Source organism: Rousettus aegyptiacus, unplaced genomic scaffold (genome assembly GCF_014176215.1).
Source record: "Rousettus aegyptiacus isolate mRouAeg1 unplaced genomic scaffold, mRouAeg1.p scaffold_m13_p_10, whole genome shotgun sequence".
Taxonomy (NCBI): domain Eukaryota; kingdom Metazoa; phylum Chordata; class Mammalia; order Chiroptera; family Pteropodidae; genus Rousettus; species Rousettus aegyptiacus.
Genome location: NW_023416285.1, coordinates 14,854,148 through 14,873,929, shown reverse-complemented (window position 1 = coordinate 14,873,929; position 19,782 = coordinate 14,854,148). Strand labels below are relative to the sequence as shown.

The 19,782-nt window shown below is 35.7% G+C and overlaps 1 protein-coding gene across 5 annotated transcripts in view; it reads right to left on the bottom strand.

The window, feature by feature from the left end:
* Positions 1-5,126: 5,126 nt before the first annotated feature.
* The window catches only part of TBC1D19 (TBC1 domain family member 19), a 91,936-nt gene continuing 77,280 nt past the window's right edge, over positions 5,127-19,782 (bottom strand). For all 5 annotated transcript variants that reach the window (XM_016164958.2, XM_016164961.2, XM_016164960.2 and 2 more), the window contains 5 exons: positions 18,980-19,089; positions 16,078-16,169; positions 11,141-11,256; positions 6,614-6,684; positions 5,127-5,545 (listed from right to left, as the gene is read on the bottom strand). In XM_016164958.2, the coding sequence (XP_016020444.1) occupies positions 5,471-5,545; positions 6,614-6,684; positions 11,141-11,256; positions 16,078-16,169; positions 18,980-19,089 (464 nt within the window). In that variant the 3' untranslated portion in view covers positions 5,127-5,470. The remainder of the gene's footprint in view (positions 5,546-6,613; positions 6,685-11,140; positions 11,257-16,077; positions 16,170-18,979; positions 19,090-19,782) is intronic.

Below are 19,782 nucleotides of genomic sequence, written 5' to 3'. Positions count from 1 at the left end.
GGAACAATTGTATGTCTATATGCAAAAACATGATCTTCAACTCATAACTTGTGTCATACACAAAAATTAACAACAAAAAAGAGAAAGGTTCATAGGCCAAGAAGTAAAACCTAAAACTATCAAGTTTCTAAAAGAAAACGTAGGAAAAAAATCTTGAGTTATAAAAATATTTCTTCGAAAGGACACAAAAATATGAACCATAAAAGATAAAATAGATACACTGAACTCAGCAAAATTAAAACTTTTTCTCTTGAAAAATACTTAAGAAAATTCAGAGACAAACCTTAGGCCAGGAGAAAATTTTACAAACCATAAGTGTATCCAGAATTAAGAGTTCTTACAGCTTAAGAAGATCTTGATTAAAAATGAACAAAAGATTTGAACACTTTACAAAAAAATAAGTATAAATGGCATGTAAGCATGAAAAGATACTTAACATCATTAGCAGTTAGGGAAATGCAAATTAAAAATCACTATTAGAATGACCAACATGATAATAGCAAGTGTTGGTGAGGATTTGGAACAACTAGAGCCCCTATACATCACTAGTGGGGATGTAAAATGGAAGAACTACTTCAGAAAAGAGTTTGGAGATCTCTTAGAAAGTTAAACTTACGCTTACATATGACTCATCAATTCTGCTCCTAGGTATTTATCCTGAAGAAAAGAAGATCTATGTCCACATGAAGGCTTGTACACAAATGTTTATAGTAGCTGAATCCATAATACACCAAAACATGAGAAAACATGTCTATTAACAATGATACATAAACAAATTGTGAAATATTTATACAATGAAATATTACTCAGTGATAAAAAGGAATGCACTACAAATTACACAAGGACATGGATGAATCTTAAAACATTATTCTGAGAAAGGAAGCCAGAAACAAAAGAGTATATATATATGTATATATAGAGAGAGATTCCATTCACATGAAACTCTAGAAAAGACCAATCTAATCTTCTAATCTGTAGGGACAGAAGAATACCAGTGGCTATTGAGCGTGAATGTGTATACGGGATGTTGAGTAGGGCACAAAGGAAACTGATTTAGGTGATGGAAATGTTCTTGACTGTGGTAGTGGTGATGTGGGTACATACATTTGTCAAACCTAAGAGAACTATATACTTAAAATGCATACATTTTACTGTATATAAATTATACCTTAGTAAAGTTGATTTAAATGAAAAACATTGAGCGAGCTGACACATTTACTTTGTTTCTCTCTCAAAATACTGTTCCCTTTTGGACTTCTACAGGCAACTCCACAAATCAACATAGTAAGTAAAACAATTGTGCGATACTGGACAAGAAGTTATTATGCTGAACTGAGCAAGTTTTGTCATCAGAATGAGTGGTTTATATTAGGTGACTTCATTCATTCATTCATTCGATAAACATTTATTAAAGCCCATTATGGGATAAGCACTATACCAGGTTCTAGAGGTATAAAGCTAAAAAAGAAACCATTTTTGCCCTTAAAGGAGTTACAGTCTAGTAGAAGAGAAAAATAAGCTACAATATGATTATGATACAGATTATGTACACTTAGGGTATGAGAATTCATAAGACAAGTCCTCTTTTCTGATGATGCAACACCTGAGTTGGGATTTGAGGTACAAGTAAAAGGTAAAGAGGGGAGAGAAGGCATTCCAAGCAGAGTGTGCTATACGCGCAAAGGGCCAAAGGCGAGAGACATACTATGTGTTCAAGGTACTTCAGGTAGCTTAGTAGGTCTAGGACATAGAATTCATCCTTGTAAAATCATGGGGCGCCTTGATTGAAAAAGGTAAAAAAAGATTCCTCTAGTTTAAGCAGTATGTACACAGAGGTCCTGTACAAAATAATGATACCCATGATATAATGGATCACCTAAAAGGTAAAATAACTATACCTTCAGTTAGGATCTTTTGGCTTGTGTGACAAAACAGTCCAGGGGTAGACTGGTGATGTGTGACCTGGGAACCAACAAGGTACACGGAGCAGCTTTTCCCTCTTTCCATTCCCAAGCTACAGCACCTCCTATGTCTTTTGCATATCCAGCTTCCCTGAGAGATTAAGCCAAAGTCTTTTAGTCAAGTTTCACTGGTCCTCAGTGGCCTGAGATTTTGCATGGATGCTGAAGCAATCCCTGAGGCCAGAGGGATAGTATATGGTGACTGGCTTGGCCAGGACCCAGAGGCCCTATAGGCAGGCGTCAACCTTACCTGGAGTACTTGGGGATGCGGTTAGATTACTAAATAAAAATTAGAGCCTTTATGGACAAAGGGAGTCTTGATACTGAGAAGGAATTATATTTGAAGAAAAACGGATCCTGACAATTTTCAGAACAAATACCTATGGACAAACACCTTCCTTCATCTTCCATATCCTAGGACGAGTCAACGAAAATTCTCACAAAAAGTGATGCGAGAATCAGAACACATACACGAAAACCTATCATTCGAAACCTAGCACTGTATTAGTGGATGAACAGCTTTATGAGAACAAAGAAAAGGGCATAATTCTAATTTGCAGCTCCAGGATATCATCACAATAGAGATATTTTAGTGGGGCCTTGAAAAAATGGAGGTCCTTCTGGCAGAGACAATGTGCGTGGCATGGCTGGTGGAGGACCTGCCTGTAACCTGGTGGGAGCTGTCGTTCAGGGTAATGGATGTGCGTGTGAACACAGGAACGGAAAGACCAAACCGTGGAGAATTTGCCCTGCTTTGTGACAGAGCCTGGGCTTTGTCCTTTAAGCAATGGAATGCCAGTTAATTTTTTAAGCATTTAAATGACCCAATTGGATCTGTATACACATAGCTGTAGGAATAGATTAGATACTTCCTGAAACAAGAAGGAAGGGGAGAAGTATATGGAGGGTAAAGCTGAGTTTTGAAGTGATAGGTTGAGAGGGAGTTCAAGCCTAAAGTTCTCCATTTTCTCTATGAAATCGAAAGAAAAAATACATGCTGAGTGTGAGGGGGTGCTATGCAGTTTAGACACGCTGGAAATTTCAATGAGCCAGAATGCTGCATTACCAAAACTTTCTGGTAAAAAATATTGTTCAATAAACTCTTCTATAGTATAAGGTCATATATATTACATTAGTGGGTGAATTGAAAAATAGAAGAGCCAATTATTATCTGTCTAGTAGTCGATTTCACCATGAATGCCAATGCCATAGGTAAATAATTACATCAGCAGCACTGGTCACTCAGATCCTTGTGAGAACTGGCAGAGCAGATGTGAGGGGGTGTCCGGCAATGTAGGAGACGGCACAGGAGAACGCAGGAGGAAGGGAGCCAGGAGGAGTAGTGCGAGGAGGTGCAGTTAGAGATGGAGTGGGCGGGACAGCCTGACTGCCCTCAGTGCAGTGTTTTAACAAGCGGCCAAGTTAAGAGACAACGTGCATGGCATACGGCTACATGGCTGAGAGGGGTTTGTGACAGCAGCAAATGTGTGGCAGCCTGCTAGGCCTGGCTTTGGGATTCAGATCTAGTACTGGCTGCAGATGCCTGATCCCAATGTGAGGATTTCCTATGCCATGATCCATTTATTTATTTTTTTTATAGACATAGTCTTAAATTATCAGATAAAGTCATTCAAATGCTAATGAGGTTGGACATTTGTCATATAGTCTCTTCTACCACTGGACTTTTAAAACATCATATTTAAAATTAATTGCCAACAACATCTTATATTTTACAGTTTAAAAAAATCACTTTCAAATACTTTTTCTCATTTGGTCTTACTCAATCCTATAAGGTAAACAGAGCAAATGCAATAATTTCCTGCTGCCTGTCCTTCCGCACCTCGCCCCGCATTTGCAGATAAGAGATTAAATTATCCAGGGACGTATGGCTAGACTCAGAACTGTCCAGCCTAGGGATATTTTCTACTCTACCGCCACATTGCTGCTTATGAACATTCTTCTAAAGAAAAAGGCCAAAGATGTGTGTATCTGTACGAATCTGGCCTTAATCATTTAAAACTCTCTCTCCCAAACATATTTTTTCCTAGCTTCTCAGAGTGAGGAAGGAGGGAGATAACAGCCAGCGGTGTGTGCGCATCCTTGTGATGAGTGCGCATCTGCACACACAGCATGGCAAAGCGCATGCGTCCACCTGTATCACCTTCAAAAGCAATAAAATAGGCTTTATTAGGAACCAGTCACTGAATAAATTTTGTCCTCAGTAAGTCAACAAGTACTAGATGAATAAAAGCATATATATAATGAAGATTTTCAAATTAATACCTACTTATATTAAATTCCACCACGGTTATAGTACTGTGCTAAACCTCATACATTTCCTAATATATACTCTATCGAAAAATGACTCAGGAAATACATTTGGAGAAAACAATACAATTCTAGGCATTCAGTAAGAGTATCAATCTGTTGATTTAGAGTTTTGTTAAAATGATCGGCATCTTGAATTTGAACCTAAAATTGAAAGACAATGGTTTTTGGATTCTTTTCATACACAATTACTTCGTACTGCAGAAATGGTAGGTCCTTAGCAAGTAATATACAATTAGACACTTCCCTGATAATGAAGACCAAAATAAGATTGATGCCTTGCACAATGTCTTCAGTGCTAGAATGAATGTCTAGACCCTACTTCTAGTCTTTCATGGCTGCTCTGCCCTATAAGTAAATGTCATTAAACAAGCCTTCAGCAAAAGTGGATATGATTTTTAATTTTCATTCCCTTCACTGAATCCTTAGGTGTCATCTTTGTATATTTTCAAAGTAACAGAATTTGGCAACAGGCCTTAGCAGTGTCAAGCCTTCTAATCAAGAGATGGAAGGCTAAGAAGTTTGAACAGATCACTCCAGAATTTTATCTTTTTTCAAAAAATAATGAATAAAATACTGTCAGATGGACACAATTGTATTTGACCTTCCCCAGTAGAAAAGTTTAAGGGAGAAATAAAGTGGAGAGGGATCTAGAAGATCTCTGGTGAGAGAAAAGTTGTTAAAAACACCAAAGTACATTTGAATTTCTACTTAAAAGCATGATCTTTTTCAAGTCTTCCCACATCCTACCCCACCCCTGGCTCTGAGTGAAGAGCAATTTGTAAGACAAAACAGTACATCAGAGATAAATTTACAAACTGACATAAGAGAATTGTCCCAGTGGCTACATTACCTCTTCAAGTTTATTACAGTATCTTTAGTTCTTATTGCATATATTGTTACATGCTTTTTACAAGTCAGAATTATATATATAGTATGCTCACTTTAGCAGAAGTTATGTCTATTGCTTCTCTCTTGGAAATCAGCAGCATGCAGCACAATATTTGGTGTGCAGAGTTATTGTTTAAAAAGTGAAAAACTACTTAGGTTTAACTGAGGAGGGAACATGATCTTTATTGGCTTATATACGAAGTTTAATTTTGGTTTTATGCAGAGTTTGCATAGTTCATGATTAATTTCTAATGAAAAACTAAATACGTTGTCAGTGACCTTGAAGAAGATCAGGTGACAGTAGCAAACAAAAATATCTGAAGAAGAGGCATAACTTTTAAAGTAGAAAGGTCAGCAAGAACTGCCTGAAACAAAAAACAATAAAAATTATTAATATCAGTTTTCTAAACAGCAAAGTTAAGCCTATGAAATAAGGTAAAACAGAAACACCATTACAATGTAATTCCGGCATTGACACAGACTCTAAGTTCTTCGGATTTGTCCTAAACCTCTGCAATGAAGCTACGTCTGCCCTTCTCTTTTCTGAGTATCTTAATGTTAGAATATGTGCCAAATGCTAAAATGTGCAGTAGAAAATAACCTGGACTTTAGCCGTGAGCCTTCTTCAAATACACAAAGTAGCATGAGTTTATAAGAGGTCTAACATTTCAACTTGCTTCTATAAATAAACGTACATTATGAATCCTAGTCCTGTGGTACTGGTATAAGGAGTAACTGATTTCAGGAAATCATTTTGAGATGGAAGCAATGTTGATTCAGTTGCAAGACGCATAAACATCCTCTTCCCTTTAAACAAAGAATGTAGCAACTATTTTAAGGATAAAATTTATATTTCTATGAGTGATAAATAGAGTAATAGGGTAAATTCTTATTTAACCAAAAGATGTTTCAGGTATAAATTATACTACCGAAAAGAAATCAGCTTTAAATAATTAACCCACAATTAAAAATAACCAAAAAAGCCCATGTATCTTTACTATATATCATCCAAACACACGCTCTTTAACTCTCTCGACTAGCTCTTCTTCGTTCTGTGAGCATAACACATGGACCTGAACACACACACACACACACACACACACGCGCGCGCGCGCGCGCGTGCGCACACACACACAAATGCAACATAAGACCCAATAGTTTCTATTAAAATTACTAGATATCTTGTTTCCCATAATGGGTGTAGTGGTTTCCTATAATAATCTTTTTTATGACTCTTTTACAAGAAGATTATTTTTAAGATATTAAGGAATTTTGAATTCTTAATATTACTTAGCTCAGAACTTACACGTTTTACCTAATTTAAAAAATTAGGTATGAGTAAAGTCTGTCTTATGCATCTGAGACTCAAGTGCCCGAGACTGGCAATCTCTCAGGAACTATTTCCATCCCATCAGAGTGAAACTTATCCTTACTTCAGCTGCAGCCAGTGATGTCACTTCCATCAGGTTTACTGCTCGGAAAGCAAACACGGCAGCTGCCAGCACTGGAAAAGAATGCACACTATTTCAATTGCTGGCCTACTCATCAGCCTGGCAAATTTACTGCTCTGCCCACAACCCACTACGAGAGCGCAGAACTAGTGCTTTACACGGCTGCATGCCTGCGTTCCGAGTTAAGGTCTTGTGGTGAATGGAAGTTGTCTCCTCTGGGGAACAGTACTTGACAGCTAGATAAACTGTATTTCACAATTTGGGGAAAAAGAAAGATTCGATGGTCTTAAAACAGCCATTTTATAAATTGTTTCTTCCATACTTAAAATTTAAATTATAAAAAATTTTAAATGGTATTAAGACCTAATGTCTGTCTTATAAATTAAGATCTATTTTGATGCAGATGTTTCTTACCGATGCGATAGAGAGGCTTCTGAAAAGTTAAATGGAGAACGAATTTTTAAATATATCATGTTTCATATGTATTGAGGAAGCATCCTGATAAAAATGTGATTATTACTTTTCTTAAAAATATCTTCATAATATTTTGTTATATTTATATTTTTATACTCATCATTGAACTTTCTTAGAGTGTCACAAATGGATATGTCTGTGGGAAGAGCTGCTATGGAATTGATCCTGACATTTGCATCCATGTTAGCTATAGGAAAAAGGTGAAACTTTGTGGCGGGGCGGGGATACCATTATGGGATACCTTGAAGGTCATTATACTCTGAGTAGAAAACAACATTTGGATTTTTGCTTCCATTAAACACAGGCATTTAAAAAAGAGTAATGCTAACATGCAATACTTCTCATTATAGAATCTACCATAAAACCCCACGTGAGAGGATGAGTCACTGCGAGCGATGGAAGGGCTCATGCAGGAGGCAGGCATCCCTGATACGGAGACAGTACTGTCTGGAGATGACTCTTGATTTCTTCCCCATTACCCGCCCCCCGCCCCCAACACCAGTGGTGGTAATGCATTTACTACCCAATGAGGCTATGAAGTTTAGGAAATGAATGGTAAGAAATCTTCAAAATTATTTGGAAGACTGGTTCCTAAGCATACTGCATAGTTAATGTGAATAGATATATATTTCTACTATGAGAATAATAATAGCAGTTAATTCTAATACCAACTCTACGAGTTAAATACTACTTTTAACCCCACTTTACAATGTGGAAACTGAGGCACAGTGAGTTTGAGTGACATGTTCAGAGTCATACAGGCAGAAAATAGTAGACTGACTACAACAACCCTGGCTCTGGCCCAAGCATCTAACCACAATGTGACGACATTATTGAGGCCGTAGGTAAGCAGTAATGACATCCCTAACATGGGAATCTGTGTGCTCTCCTGAGAACCATTTTCTCTGCTGTTGCCCAGAATGGGTTTCTAGAGATGGTGTGAAGGGTGACGCCACGGTGGTCCCAGGGAGGAGGGTGAGGCTGAGGAGGGGTCAGGACCCAGGCCTCTCAATTTTGCCAGACAGAGGCAGAGTGCAACCAGAGGCTGGGAAGCACAGGCATTTTTCTAGAGGACAACAGATTTTGGACAGCGTGGCAAAAAAGCATTAGAATTAGAGAGAAAAATTCTGGGGGAAAAATAGCAGTGGTAGAACAAAATTTAAAAGGTTAAATCAGCTGAAATTATCTAATATGTAACAAGGCATATAAGAGATCTGGAATGAAGAATTTACCCTTTGATTCTTTAAAAAAAAGAAGTACTTTGAAGTCACTGAGCTTCTTCGTTCACAGGAATATCAAAGAACACCAAGGATGTGAACCAGCATCTTCTTTATAGTTTCCTAATACCTGCAATCCTATTTGACAGTGGAGACATTTTAGAAGCTAGGGAGTGTGATCATCACTTCCATTTTTTGTGTGTATAATTTAACAGAGTTGGTAAAAGCTGGACAGGATGGTCAAATTTTCTGCTGTAGCAGGAAAGAGTTTTACATGGCGGGAAATTGTTTTTCCAAAGGTAGATAAGAAGGGGAAAAAAGAGCAGTTCACTCATTGACCTCAGCATCCAAAATGCCTATGTGCTCATACCCTTTATTTATCTTGGTGTCACATCACAGAAGTTCCTTTCCGTCCGCTTCATGTTTGCTTTGCCCAGCCCTTCCACAGAACGGGCTTGTTTGCCAAGGAGAAAACGTCTATACTGTAGGATATTTTCAAAATCACGTTTCATATGAAATGTAGAAATGCCAAGTTTTACCTTTGGTCTTTTAAACCATTCTCATTAATTTTAAGCAACTCTATCATGGACAATAAGACACCTTTGCTTTAAACTGTTCTGCAAAGGCTCTAATTAATTCGCAATTAAAGCCAGAAATGTTTACTAAAATATTTCTAGCAAATATAAAATAACTCATTTGAGCAAAAAAGGTGGATACAAAATACTCTGACTAAAAAATAACAAAATATTTGAAATAATCAAAACTAATTTGTATACATCTATATAAAGTTATCTTCCCTGTGACTCTTTATTTGAATTCCATGGTAGGGGAGTTCCTATCAATCTGGCTCCATTTCCAGATGTTCTATAATTCTTCTATGTTGATTTTAAAAAAGCTCTCAGGAAAAGTAGTGTGGATTGCTTTTCTACCTATTCATCAGTAACTTTTTTATTAAGGCACTGAGCTCATAGCTTTGTGTCTGCTTAGAGCAAATGAGGTATTCAGCATTCATTTAGCTCTCTTATACTTCTGTTTGTTGAGGGGTGATAAGTCACAGAGCCGAGAGAATTGAAATTAAAGGAAGGCCTTGGAGGCCTTCCAATTCAACATTTCTTTCATAGCAGAAAACCTCTTAACCCTTCAGGTGACAGTTAAAAAGCCCATTCTACTTTTGAAAAGTCCTAATTATTAGAAAGCACTTTCTTATACTGACCTCCTTTCTTTAACTTACTCTAATAATTTTTTGAAATGATAAAAAAACGCTATATATAATACTTTTAAAAACTTATGACATATGCTGAGGGAAGTTATTTGGTGGAAAGTCTAAAATCCTGTCGTCTGAGAAATGGTAGCAGAAAGCAAGTCTATCTGGCCCGGAAAACAGAAGACTTTGGAGAAAGGATGGGATGTGAGCATGGAAAAAAACATGATGATCCCTGGTTTAACAGGAGTATGTTTTAGCAAGTCGTTATTATCCAGAAATGAAATGGGCCACCTGTTAAGACAGGGATTACCCTGTACTGAAGTGTACAGAGAGAGGATGAGGACCGCCTAAAAGAAGACATACCTGATGACCACTAAGACTCCTTCTAGCTCTAGATTATATATATCACTGTCATTCGTCCAACAGGGATGCGGGCTCATATTTAACTCATATTTGTATAGGCTTTAAAAACAATTGGGATAGAAGGATACTAGGAGTTGTTGAAAACATTAGTAAGTGACAGATGCCTTTGACTACAGCAGTGGTGACATTTATCTTCATTGCACTTTAGTATTACTTTAATACTCCTTTTCAAATGCTACCCAATTACTCTAGACCTCTGAGCATTCAAAGAGTATGTTAATATAGTATGTAGAGAATCTTCTACAAGAAAAGGATCTTCTTCAATTAAGCATTATTTTCACAATATCCCAGAAAAGTGTCTTTACAATGCTATTGATACAAGGTAAGGAAACACAGGTTGACACAGTTTAAAAATTTGTTTAATATCACACAACTGGAGAAGGTGGGGTCCAGCACTCTGCCAATTTTTTTTGTTCTCCATTCATTGTTGTGAAAACCTTAAAATATTTATTTGAATTTCCTGGTAATCCCAATGATAAAAATAACTGAGTTTACTTTGGTACAAGAGAAGAAAAATAAAATAATTAATAAGAATTCTGTACCCCACGTGCTATCGTACAGTTGTCTTGTGCGATATCTGTCATAAGAACTGCTTAATTATTAAATAAATGGTGAAAATGTGGCTTGCTGAAAAAAATGAAATATTTTAGGCTTAAGAAAATACCTAAAAGGGGAAATTCAGCCACCACGGCGGGAGTTAGAGACATAAAGGAAAAGGTTTTGAATTCAATATAAACTGAAGTCCAGAAGAGCTGAGATTTCATTGGTGCAGGAAGGCTGAGTGTCAGTTTGGATTTTATAGGACAGTTGAGAAGGGGTCCAGAACAAATGCTGACAGTCAGAGGAGTCCAGAGTAGAATGAATACCTGCACTCTGTTGCACAGACCTCACAGGTGCTGAGAGCTGGTAAGCCCTGGCTGGACTAAAAGGGGGACAGGAGGAGAAACGGATTTTCCAGGGAGCCAAGAAGAATGGTTAGGAACAGGCTGATGTTGAGCAGTTACACAGACATACCTAGAGAGCAGAACCTCAGTACTTGTCTTCTAAGGCAGACATATCTATTAAATGTTCATGAATTAGAAATGACATAACTGCAGACTCAAACTCTAATTAGAGATGGCAGATGTTAGAAAGGAAAAGGACTTCACTATAGAAACAGTATGAGTTTTACAGACAAGCACTTAATCTTACCAGCAAGAATTTCCAGAGAGTTGTATCCTAGAATTCTATCCCACAAAAGCAAGAGTTGATCTGTAGCTAAGTATCCAGAGAAAGCTCGAACCATCCATTTAAATGATATGCGAAGTCTGTAAGCAAAGAAAAAATAAATTTTACCAGTGTGGTTTTTTTTTTTCCTCTTATAAAAGGTTGGAAGAGCCCAACCAATTCTTTTGTTAAGGTAACTCCTTTGTGAGTCTTAGAAATCACCTGGGCGTTTAGAACTCACGTACTCTCTTAAAAGGTGCAAAAGTGCAATGGCCAGGAACCACGAGTCCTCAAATTAGTGGTCTCAGAGTATTAAGAGGAAGACTTATACGTTATATAGTTCATCCTTTAGAAAACTCCCTTCTACCTTTTGTTTTTCAGGGTGTGTCTTAACGGTTTCAGGCAAGCCATGATCATTTGAATTTTTATTCAAAACACTTGAAATGGTGCTTGAAAGCTGAATATTTTTCCTATTCAAAACATTTATTCCACACGCCTGATCTCATCTGATCTCGGAAGCTAAGCAGGATCGGGCCTGTTTAGTACTTGGATGGGAGACCACCTAGGAAGACCGAGTGCTATAGGTGTTTAAAAAAATTATATTCCTACATTTCAGTCAAATGGCTACATAGGATGAATAAAATAAAACAACAGGTAGGAGCTTTTAAAATCAAAGGAAAATAGTTTTAATGCCATAAGGGACCTTAGAAATAGATTTCTGATTTCAAACCCTTCATTTAAAGATCAACCAGAAAAATTCAACTGAATTCCGTTTTGCAAAAAAAAAAAAAAAAAAAAAAAAAAAAAAAAAAAAAAAATGCTAAGAGGTATAAGATCCCACTATTTATAAGTAGGTTATGTTACAATAGCAATTTATCTCTGTAATCAGGAAATGAACTCTTTTTGCCTTTAATGCCTTAAAACATAAACTAGGTTCCTCACAGTTCTGTTCTATTAGTATCTAAACGTCATTTTTCTGCCCCTGAGAGGTGCTAGCCAAACTCTGCTGGAATTGTTATTATATAGATAAATATTTGGGTTATCCTCTTAAAACAAGAGAAAGGAACTCAGAGATCACTTTTGTTGGTGTCATATTCTCTTAAGACTGAAAAATCCCCTCAAGTTTCAGAAATTCCTCAATATGAGATAACTATTGTTCTAATAGAACAAATGCAAAGCAATATTGACAAATTAAATTTTTTGGTTAGTTTTACAATATCTGTTTAGTGATGTCAAAGAAACTTTTGGCCACTGGATATTTAAAATTTTTTAAATTCACTGGCTTTTAAGTCTAATTATTAACTTCAACTAGTTTCATTTTGCTGGATCTCTCATAGTGTCTTACTAGAACAACGGTATCACACATTGGGCTCTCCCCATATACAGCACAGAATTAGTTTCTTAAAAATAAAGTTTAGTGAGCTATAATTTATGTATAATAAAATTTACCCTTATTCATGCACAGTTCTATGAGTTTTATTAAGAACCAATGGAAATTTTAGAACTGAAAAAACACAAGAACAACAAATCAAAAATCCTCATGGGATGGATCCAACAGCAAAATGAAAATGACCCAAGAAAGAGGGAGTGAATTTGAATACAGATCAATAGAAAGAATCTAACCCGAACCAGAGTAAAAGGATTGAAAATAAATTGAACAGCGCTTCGGGGACCTGTGAAATAAGACCAGAAGTTTTAATATTTGTATCATCGGAATCTCAGAAGAAAAGGAGAATGAGTATGGTGCAGAAAAAAAAAAAAATGAAGAAATAATGGTTGCAACTTCCTAAATTTGGCAAAAGACAGAAGCCTCCTGAATCAAAGGGTATAGCAAACCCCAAAGAATATAAAGCCAAAGAAATCCATGCCCAGATTCAACAAAACCAAACTTCTGAGACCTAAAGACAAAAATCTTGATAGCGGCCAGAGAAAACAAAGACTGACAGTATTTCTTCCTAAAATGTTTGGCAGAATTTGCTAGCGAAGCCATCCGGGCCTGGAGTTTATCTAAAAGTAGAATGTGATTAATTAAAGATGTATATTGTAACCTCAGGGCACTATTACCACACTGAATGTCTGTGCTCTGCTCACACAAACACATCAATGTATATGTTAAAACTCTAACCTCCAATGCAATGGTAAATATATAATGTCTTTATCCCTGTTAAGAAATCTACTATGTCTGATATAGCCATTCCAGCTTTCTTTTGATTACGGTTTGCACGGTGTATACTTTTCTATCCTTTTACTTTTAAAATATTATCATTGTCTTTTTTATGTGGCTTTCTTGTCAGTAGTACAGTTAGGTCTCCCCATGTGGCAGTTTGTCTTTTAATTGGCATGTTTATTTCATTTTCACTTAGTGTAACTGACATTATTAAAGTAATATTAATTGACATTATCTCCTATCTTGCTAAACATATTTTATTTGTTCCATATTTTCTTTATTCCTTTTTCCCTCTTTTCCTGCCTATTCTTGAATTGAGTATTTTTTTAGTCTAATTTATCTTCACTGTTGGATTATTATTTATATCTTTGTTAAAACATTTTTTTTGTAGGTACCTTAGTTCATTCTGTTATAACAAATTACCATAGACTGTGTGGATTATAAACAACAGATATTTATTTCTGACAGTTCTGGAGTCTGGAAGTCAAATATCAGGATGATAGCATGGATGAGTTCCAGAGTCTTTTTTCCTTAAATTTGTAAAAATTGACTTCTTTTTTGACTGTTGTGCAAGGAATATTTGAATGTAATCAGACTTTTCTTTACTAGGATAAAGACATTTAGTTTATTGCTAAAAACTAAAATTCTGATATTTTTTCTAACTTGTTTATATACTTTAATAATTAAAAGGAACAACTTTATTTTAATGACTTATGATAAACATTAAAATTCTTATGTAGGAGAAAGTATAAAACTTGAATTGTCAAGCTAAAAGTCAATTTTTAAAAGACTTTTATAAATTAAAACTGATGATGTTGGAAGGTTTTTAATTCCAAATATAATTTCTTTGATATAGAAATATTCTGGTTATCTATTTCTAGAGTAAGCATTGACGCTTTGTGCGTTTTATCTAAGTTATCATATTATAGACATAAAGTTATTCATAATATTTCCTAATTATCCTTTTAATATCTATGGAATTGGAATGACATCACCGCTCTCATTCCTGAGTTTGATGTTTGTATCTTCTACCTTTTTTTAATTATTATTCTGGCTAGAGGTTTATTCATTTTATTCTCTTTTGAAAGAGTCAGTTTTTGGTTTTGTTGACTTTATCTGCTGTTTTTCTATTTTAAGTTTCAATGATTTATGCTCGTATATTTATCATTTCCTTCCTTATACTTGCTTTAGGTTTATTTTGCTCTTTTCTTTCTACTTGTTTAAGGTAAAAGTTAGACCATAGGTTTGAGACCTTTCTTCTTTTCTAAAATATGTGATGGTATCAATTGCTCTCAAAGCACTGCTTTAATCCACCCAACGAATTTTGATATGTTGTGTTTTCATTGTCATTCAATTAAAAGTGTTTCTTCATTTCTCTTGTGACTCTCTCTTTGACCAAGGATAACACAGTGTGTGTTGTTGTTTAATTTCCAAGTATTTGGAAAGATGTGATATCTTTCTATTATTGGTTTCTACTTTAATTCTGTTGCATTTAGTTAGACAACATGCTTTATAAGATTTCAATTCTTTTCGATTTGTTGAGGTTTGTTATATGACCCAGAATATGATCTGTCTTGGTAAATGTCCCATGTTCACTTGAAACGAATTTATGTTCTGTTAGTGCTAAGCAGAATGTCCTATAAATGGCAGTGAAATCAAGTTTGTTGGCAATGTTCAAGACTTCTATATACTTGCTAACTTTCTACTTTTTCTATTGATTGAGAAAGAAATGCTAGCGTCTCCAACAATAATCGTGAATTTGTCTTTTCCTTTCCTGTTGCTATACATATTTTTACTTCATGTATTTGAACCAATTTTTAAGGAATTTTTTGATTTTAAAGACAAGGAAATTAAATTATTTTGATTTAAAGTGAGAAATTGAGGCTCTTGAGATAAATTTAATTGGACCAGGTATATACAATTTGGTAGAGAGAGAATTTGAATCTGGGTCTGTCTGTTAAACCCACGCACTCATCCCTCCATCTGATGTGGATTCAAGTATGGAGAAGACACATATTAAACTGTTCCATTTCCTATTAATTCCTTTTGCGGTCTCAAAGAGTTAATACTCTTTTCAAATATGTTCTCCTCAATAGGAGAAAATGGTTGCATAGAGATAGTAATAAAACATGATAAATCATTTTTGATAAATCATTCAATAAATCATTTGGAAATTTCTGTTGCCTTAGACATTATGAGTTAAAAAAAGAGAGAAGTGAACCAATAATATTGAAGTCCAGAGTTCCCTGTATATGCACCAATAACTCATACTGAGATTGATAAACACATATCCAAATTTTTGAAAGGAAGAATCAATGTACAACCACTGGTCGTTAACTGAGCTAGTTTCCTTTAACAAAAGACAGCAAACTTTAACCTATAAAGCTTCCATCAGTTGTCCTCTGATATATTTAGCCTGAACTAACTTAATTTCAGTGTAATTACAACTCTCAGGTAGTATTTGTTTCCATAGTTTTTGTCTTAGTTTTGGCCAGTGCCTTTCATTATGTATAAAAATTAGTAATTCATTTTGGTAGTTCTTGTACCATGCACAAAAACCCTAGCAAATAATCCTTCCAAGAATTTTTGGCACAATGTAGAGTAACAGTTTGCTACTTAATAATTGTTTTATTACGGAAATTGTTAGTTTAATTTATCTGAAAAATTATTGCATCTTTGCAAGTGCTTTACAATGATGAAAAAGCCTTCTGATGTCAAACAATCTATTCTTCAATTAGGAGAGAAAAATACTCACGGTTGAGCCCCAATTTCTCGTAGATGATAAAAGAGTTGGGGGAGATAAGTTTGAAGAAGAGTTTCAAACAGCAAACAGAGTGATACAATACCCTGGGTACAATAATAAATCACAAATGAGATACATATTTTAGTTTTTAAAATTTAACTGTCAATAAATTATTCAAATGGAAGTGAGAAAGATTACCGACATGAATATTTTCAACATAAGTATTTTTTATATTGCTTAAGAGTCAAAAACAGGAACTACACTAATGATCTTCAACTTGTATTTAAAGATATATTTTACCCCTTTATGGAAATGTATTCTTACAGAGATGCTAAAGAGCCTCCTTTTTAACACAATGGGTTCTCTACATAACTTGGTATGTAATATTCAGAAAGTCCAAGGAAAACATCATTTTATAGAAAAGCTGTTACTTTGTAAGCCATGTATTATCACTTTGGCCCAGCAAAATTAGTTTTTTCTGGATGCATTCCAGTTTCCAGGCATTTCTCTGGTGCTACGGCCACACCTTCTACCTTCTCCCTCCGTATGTCCCTTTCCTGCCAGCTGCCTCACACATCAGGGAAAGCATTTCCTGCTTTTTTTCCACTCTTTCTTTGAAATCCATCTACAGGGAAAGACTGACTGCTAATTGCTTGATATCTGCACCAGAAAGTCATCAAACAAGAATGCTGATTTCATATGAAGATAATTTTTTCACTGAAATCTACTTTTATAAAAGGGTATTATTTATAGAGTACAGGAGCAACTGATTTAAAAAGATGGTTTCTCAAGTGTGTTTATTACTTGACGACTGAATAAAGTCTTTCTTGTGGCTCAGCATTCCTCAGGATTGATCTTTGTAAGGAAATTTTAATCCTCTTTTTGAGTTTCTAAAGAAAAAAAAAGACTGTAATGGTTCCAAATATTCATTCTGGCTTCAAGTCAGAAAAGGAGATGACCGCCTGGAAGTCTTTATTCCACTGGACAAAGGGCAGAGACGGGGCTGGCCAAACCAGTGAGCTGACAATAGACACTCAGGGTCAGTATGGAGATGGAGGAGGAATGTCCAGAACTGCCCGGTGTCAAGCTTCAGTGCTCTGCACAGGGAAAAAGCCATGGTGTGTACTGAGCATCCAGTTAAAAAAACTTAGGGGGAAAAAAGAAACTGAAGCATAAAATGGTACGGAATATGAGCATCAGAAATTTGATGCTAAGAATGAGGTTTTAGAAAGAGAATTATTCATATATTTCTGATTTTTCTAGATTAAATATTAATATAAGATATACACTAAATCAAGTTGTCTCAGAGAGAAGTAACCCAAGGTAATTGGTGGTGTTTCATTTATTCATCTGTGACATCCTGGATTTTTGTTATTTGCCAGTTTTCACTAGCAATGCATGAGAGCAAAACTGAAGATGGAGGAAGGTAGAATTGGAAAGCATAGGACTAAACTGGGGGGACAAAGGACAGCACTTAGTTTAGTAGCAGTGACGGTGTTAAGTAGCTAGTCAGACATGAGCGACAGGGGAACAAAGGATAGGGGCTCAGTCTAGAGACTGCCCAGAGAACATCCTACTGGTAGTTAGAGAATCAATCCCTCCTGCATCCCCAGAGACAAAGGACAGGAGGGCCATAGTCCTAGCTGGCTACAGATGCCTGCGCAGAAGGTACTACCTAATTTGCCTACAATTTAAGCTTCACTATAATACTATGTGTATGCCTGGAAGTTCATGAATTTAATTATGACAGACGAATTTGGGTAAGCACATGCACACAAGGCAAAGAGTTATATAGAAGCCAGATGTCAATCGAAATGACCTCACTTGCCAATCACCTAAGAATGTCTTTGTAACCACCCATCAGGGCCCTAAATATAACACAGACCTCTCCCTCCCCTGGCATTCCAGCTCTCCACCTTCCCTGGCTGTAACCAATACCCCCTCCCCCACTCCAGGGTACAAAACCTCGTCTCCATGTGGTTAGCCAGTTTTAGGCTTGACCCATCTTCTACTTCATAACGTGCTTTTAATAAATGAATATTTCTCATATTCACTCAGTTGGAATTCATTTCTTCAGCAGGGAAAAGGACCTAGAGGTGTGTGTGTTACCGGAACTCCGATGGCTCCAACAGTAACAACAGAGTCTCCTCTTTGGGGAAGCTTGGTAGCCCTGACACATTCTAATTTAAAGTTTCTTCGGAAAAGTCAGTCTACTTACTTAGACGTGGACCCCAGCAGGCCCCAAAGTGGAAACGTATAACTGAAATAAGATAAACATTGCTTTTACTTAGGCTCATAGGGGGAAAAAAGATAGGATAAAGGACCAGCCCAAATAAAACAGATAAAAATGTTCAACTCCCAATATGCTTCTCCTTGACTTTCATACTGAGGCCAAAGGATGACTTATAATTAGCCAAATATACTAAAAAATAAGTGAAAAACAAATATTTGATTTTCATTAACAAAAAAGGGATAATGGTGATGATACTCAGAACAACAATAAAAACAGCAGCCACTTATTTATTGGACATCTCTCATGAGCCAAGTACTACCCAGGTGCCTTGCAGACTTCTCTATAGCCTTAGAGAAACTTATCATTAATCTCATTTCATAGATGAGGAAATCGGCGTCCCAAGAAGGTAGGCATCTTTGTCCAAGAGAATAATGCAGATTTCTATGTTTTTTCTTTTAACATATAAAAGATCATTTAAATGCAATCAATAAAGGGCTTTTTTCTCTCTATTGCCAAAATATTTAAATATCGATTTCCTTTTCTCTTTCATTTTTCTACAGAAACACGTTGCTTGACATCACAAATTAAGATTTGCTGCTTTATAATTTAATTGAGTGGGAGACTTTTTCTTTAGAAAGAACAGGTTAGAGTCTGATTTGATCCAATTTTTTATAAACTTACAGAAGGATGAGAAGAGATGGAGTGAAGTCTGAAGAAAAAACGCACATACATCTCACGGAATATCTGATACAGTTTGGACGGTTCGTGGTATAGAAAACAAAGTGGTGCAACTGAAAGAATAAAAAAATTAATTGATAATATTGCAGGACTACTAAAATTTTAAAAGTAAGTTCACAAACATGAAAAACAAGTCAATGTTTTAGAGTAATAATAGTCATTCATAGACAAGTTTAAATTAGAGAAAAGGTCTGAATTAATTTTTAAAAGACAAGTAGGTTGAAAGAAATACAGTCACTAAAACTGAAGTGGTAGAGCACTAATTAGAGTTCCGTGGGGATGATCTGTGATTATTCTAGTCTACTGGTTCTAAATAAGGGGTTACTGCTAAAGTTTTTGTGGATGCTTAACATATTTTCTAAAATAGTATATATAAACTTTTTATCAAACATTTTGCATCATCTATTTCCTTAGTGAACATTTTCCCCTTGGATGTATAACCCTTAGCCTATTGAAATGACCAGAAATGTGAATAGGCAGGAGTTGACGTATTTTGTACTCTGAGCATTGTTAGCAGATCTAAACTGTCTCCCAAACCACTTTTAAATACTATTTATTTGAAAAATTCTTGCAGTTGGAATTATTAAAATAGGATAAAAGGCTACTACCATTTTATTATTAGAGGTAAAACTTTCTATTCTTAAGCTTTTTAGGTTTTTCATTTTAAATTCACATATTTATAAAAGATAAATAGGCTGAAAGGTCACCATAACATCATGTATTCCGTTATGAAATTTTGATTGTGC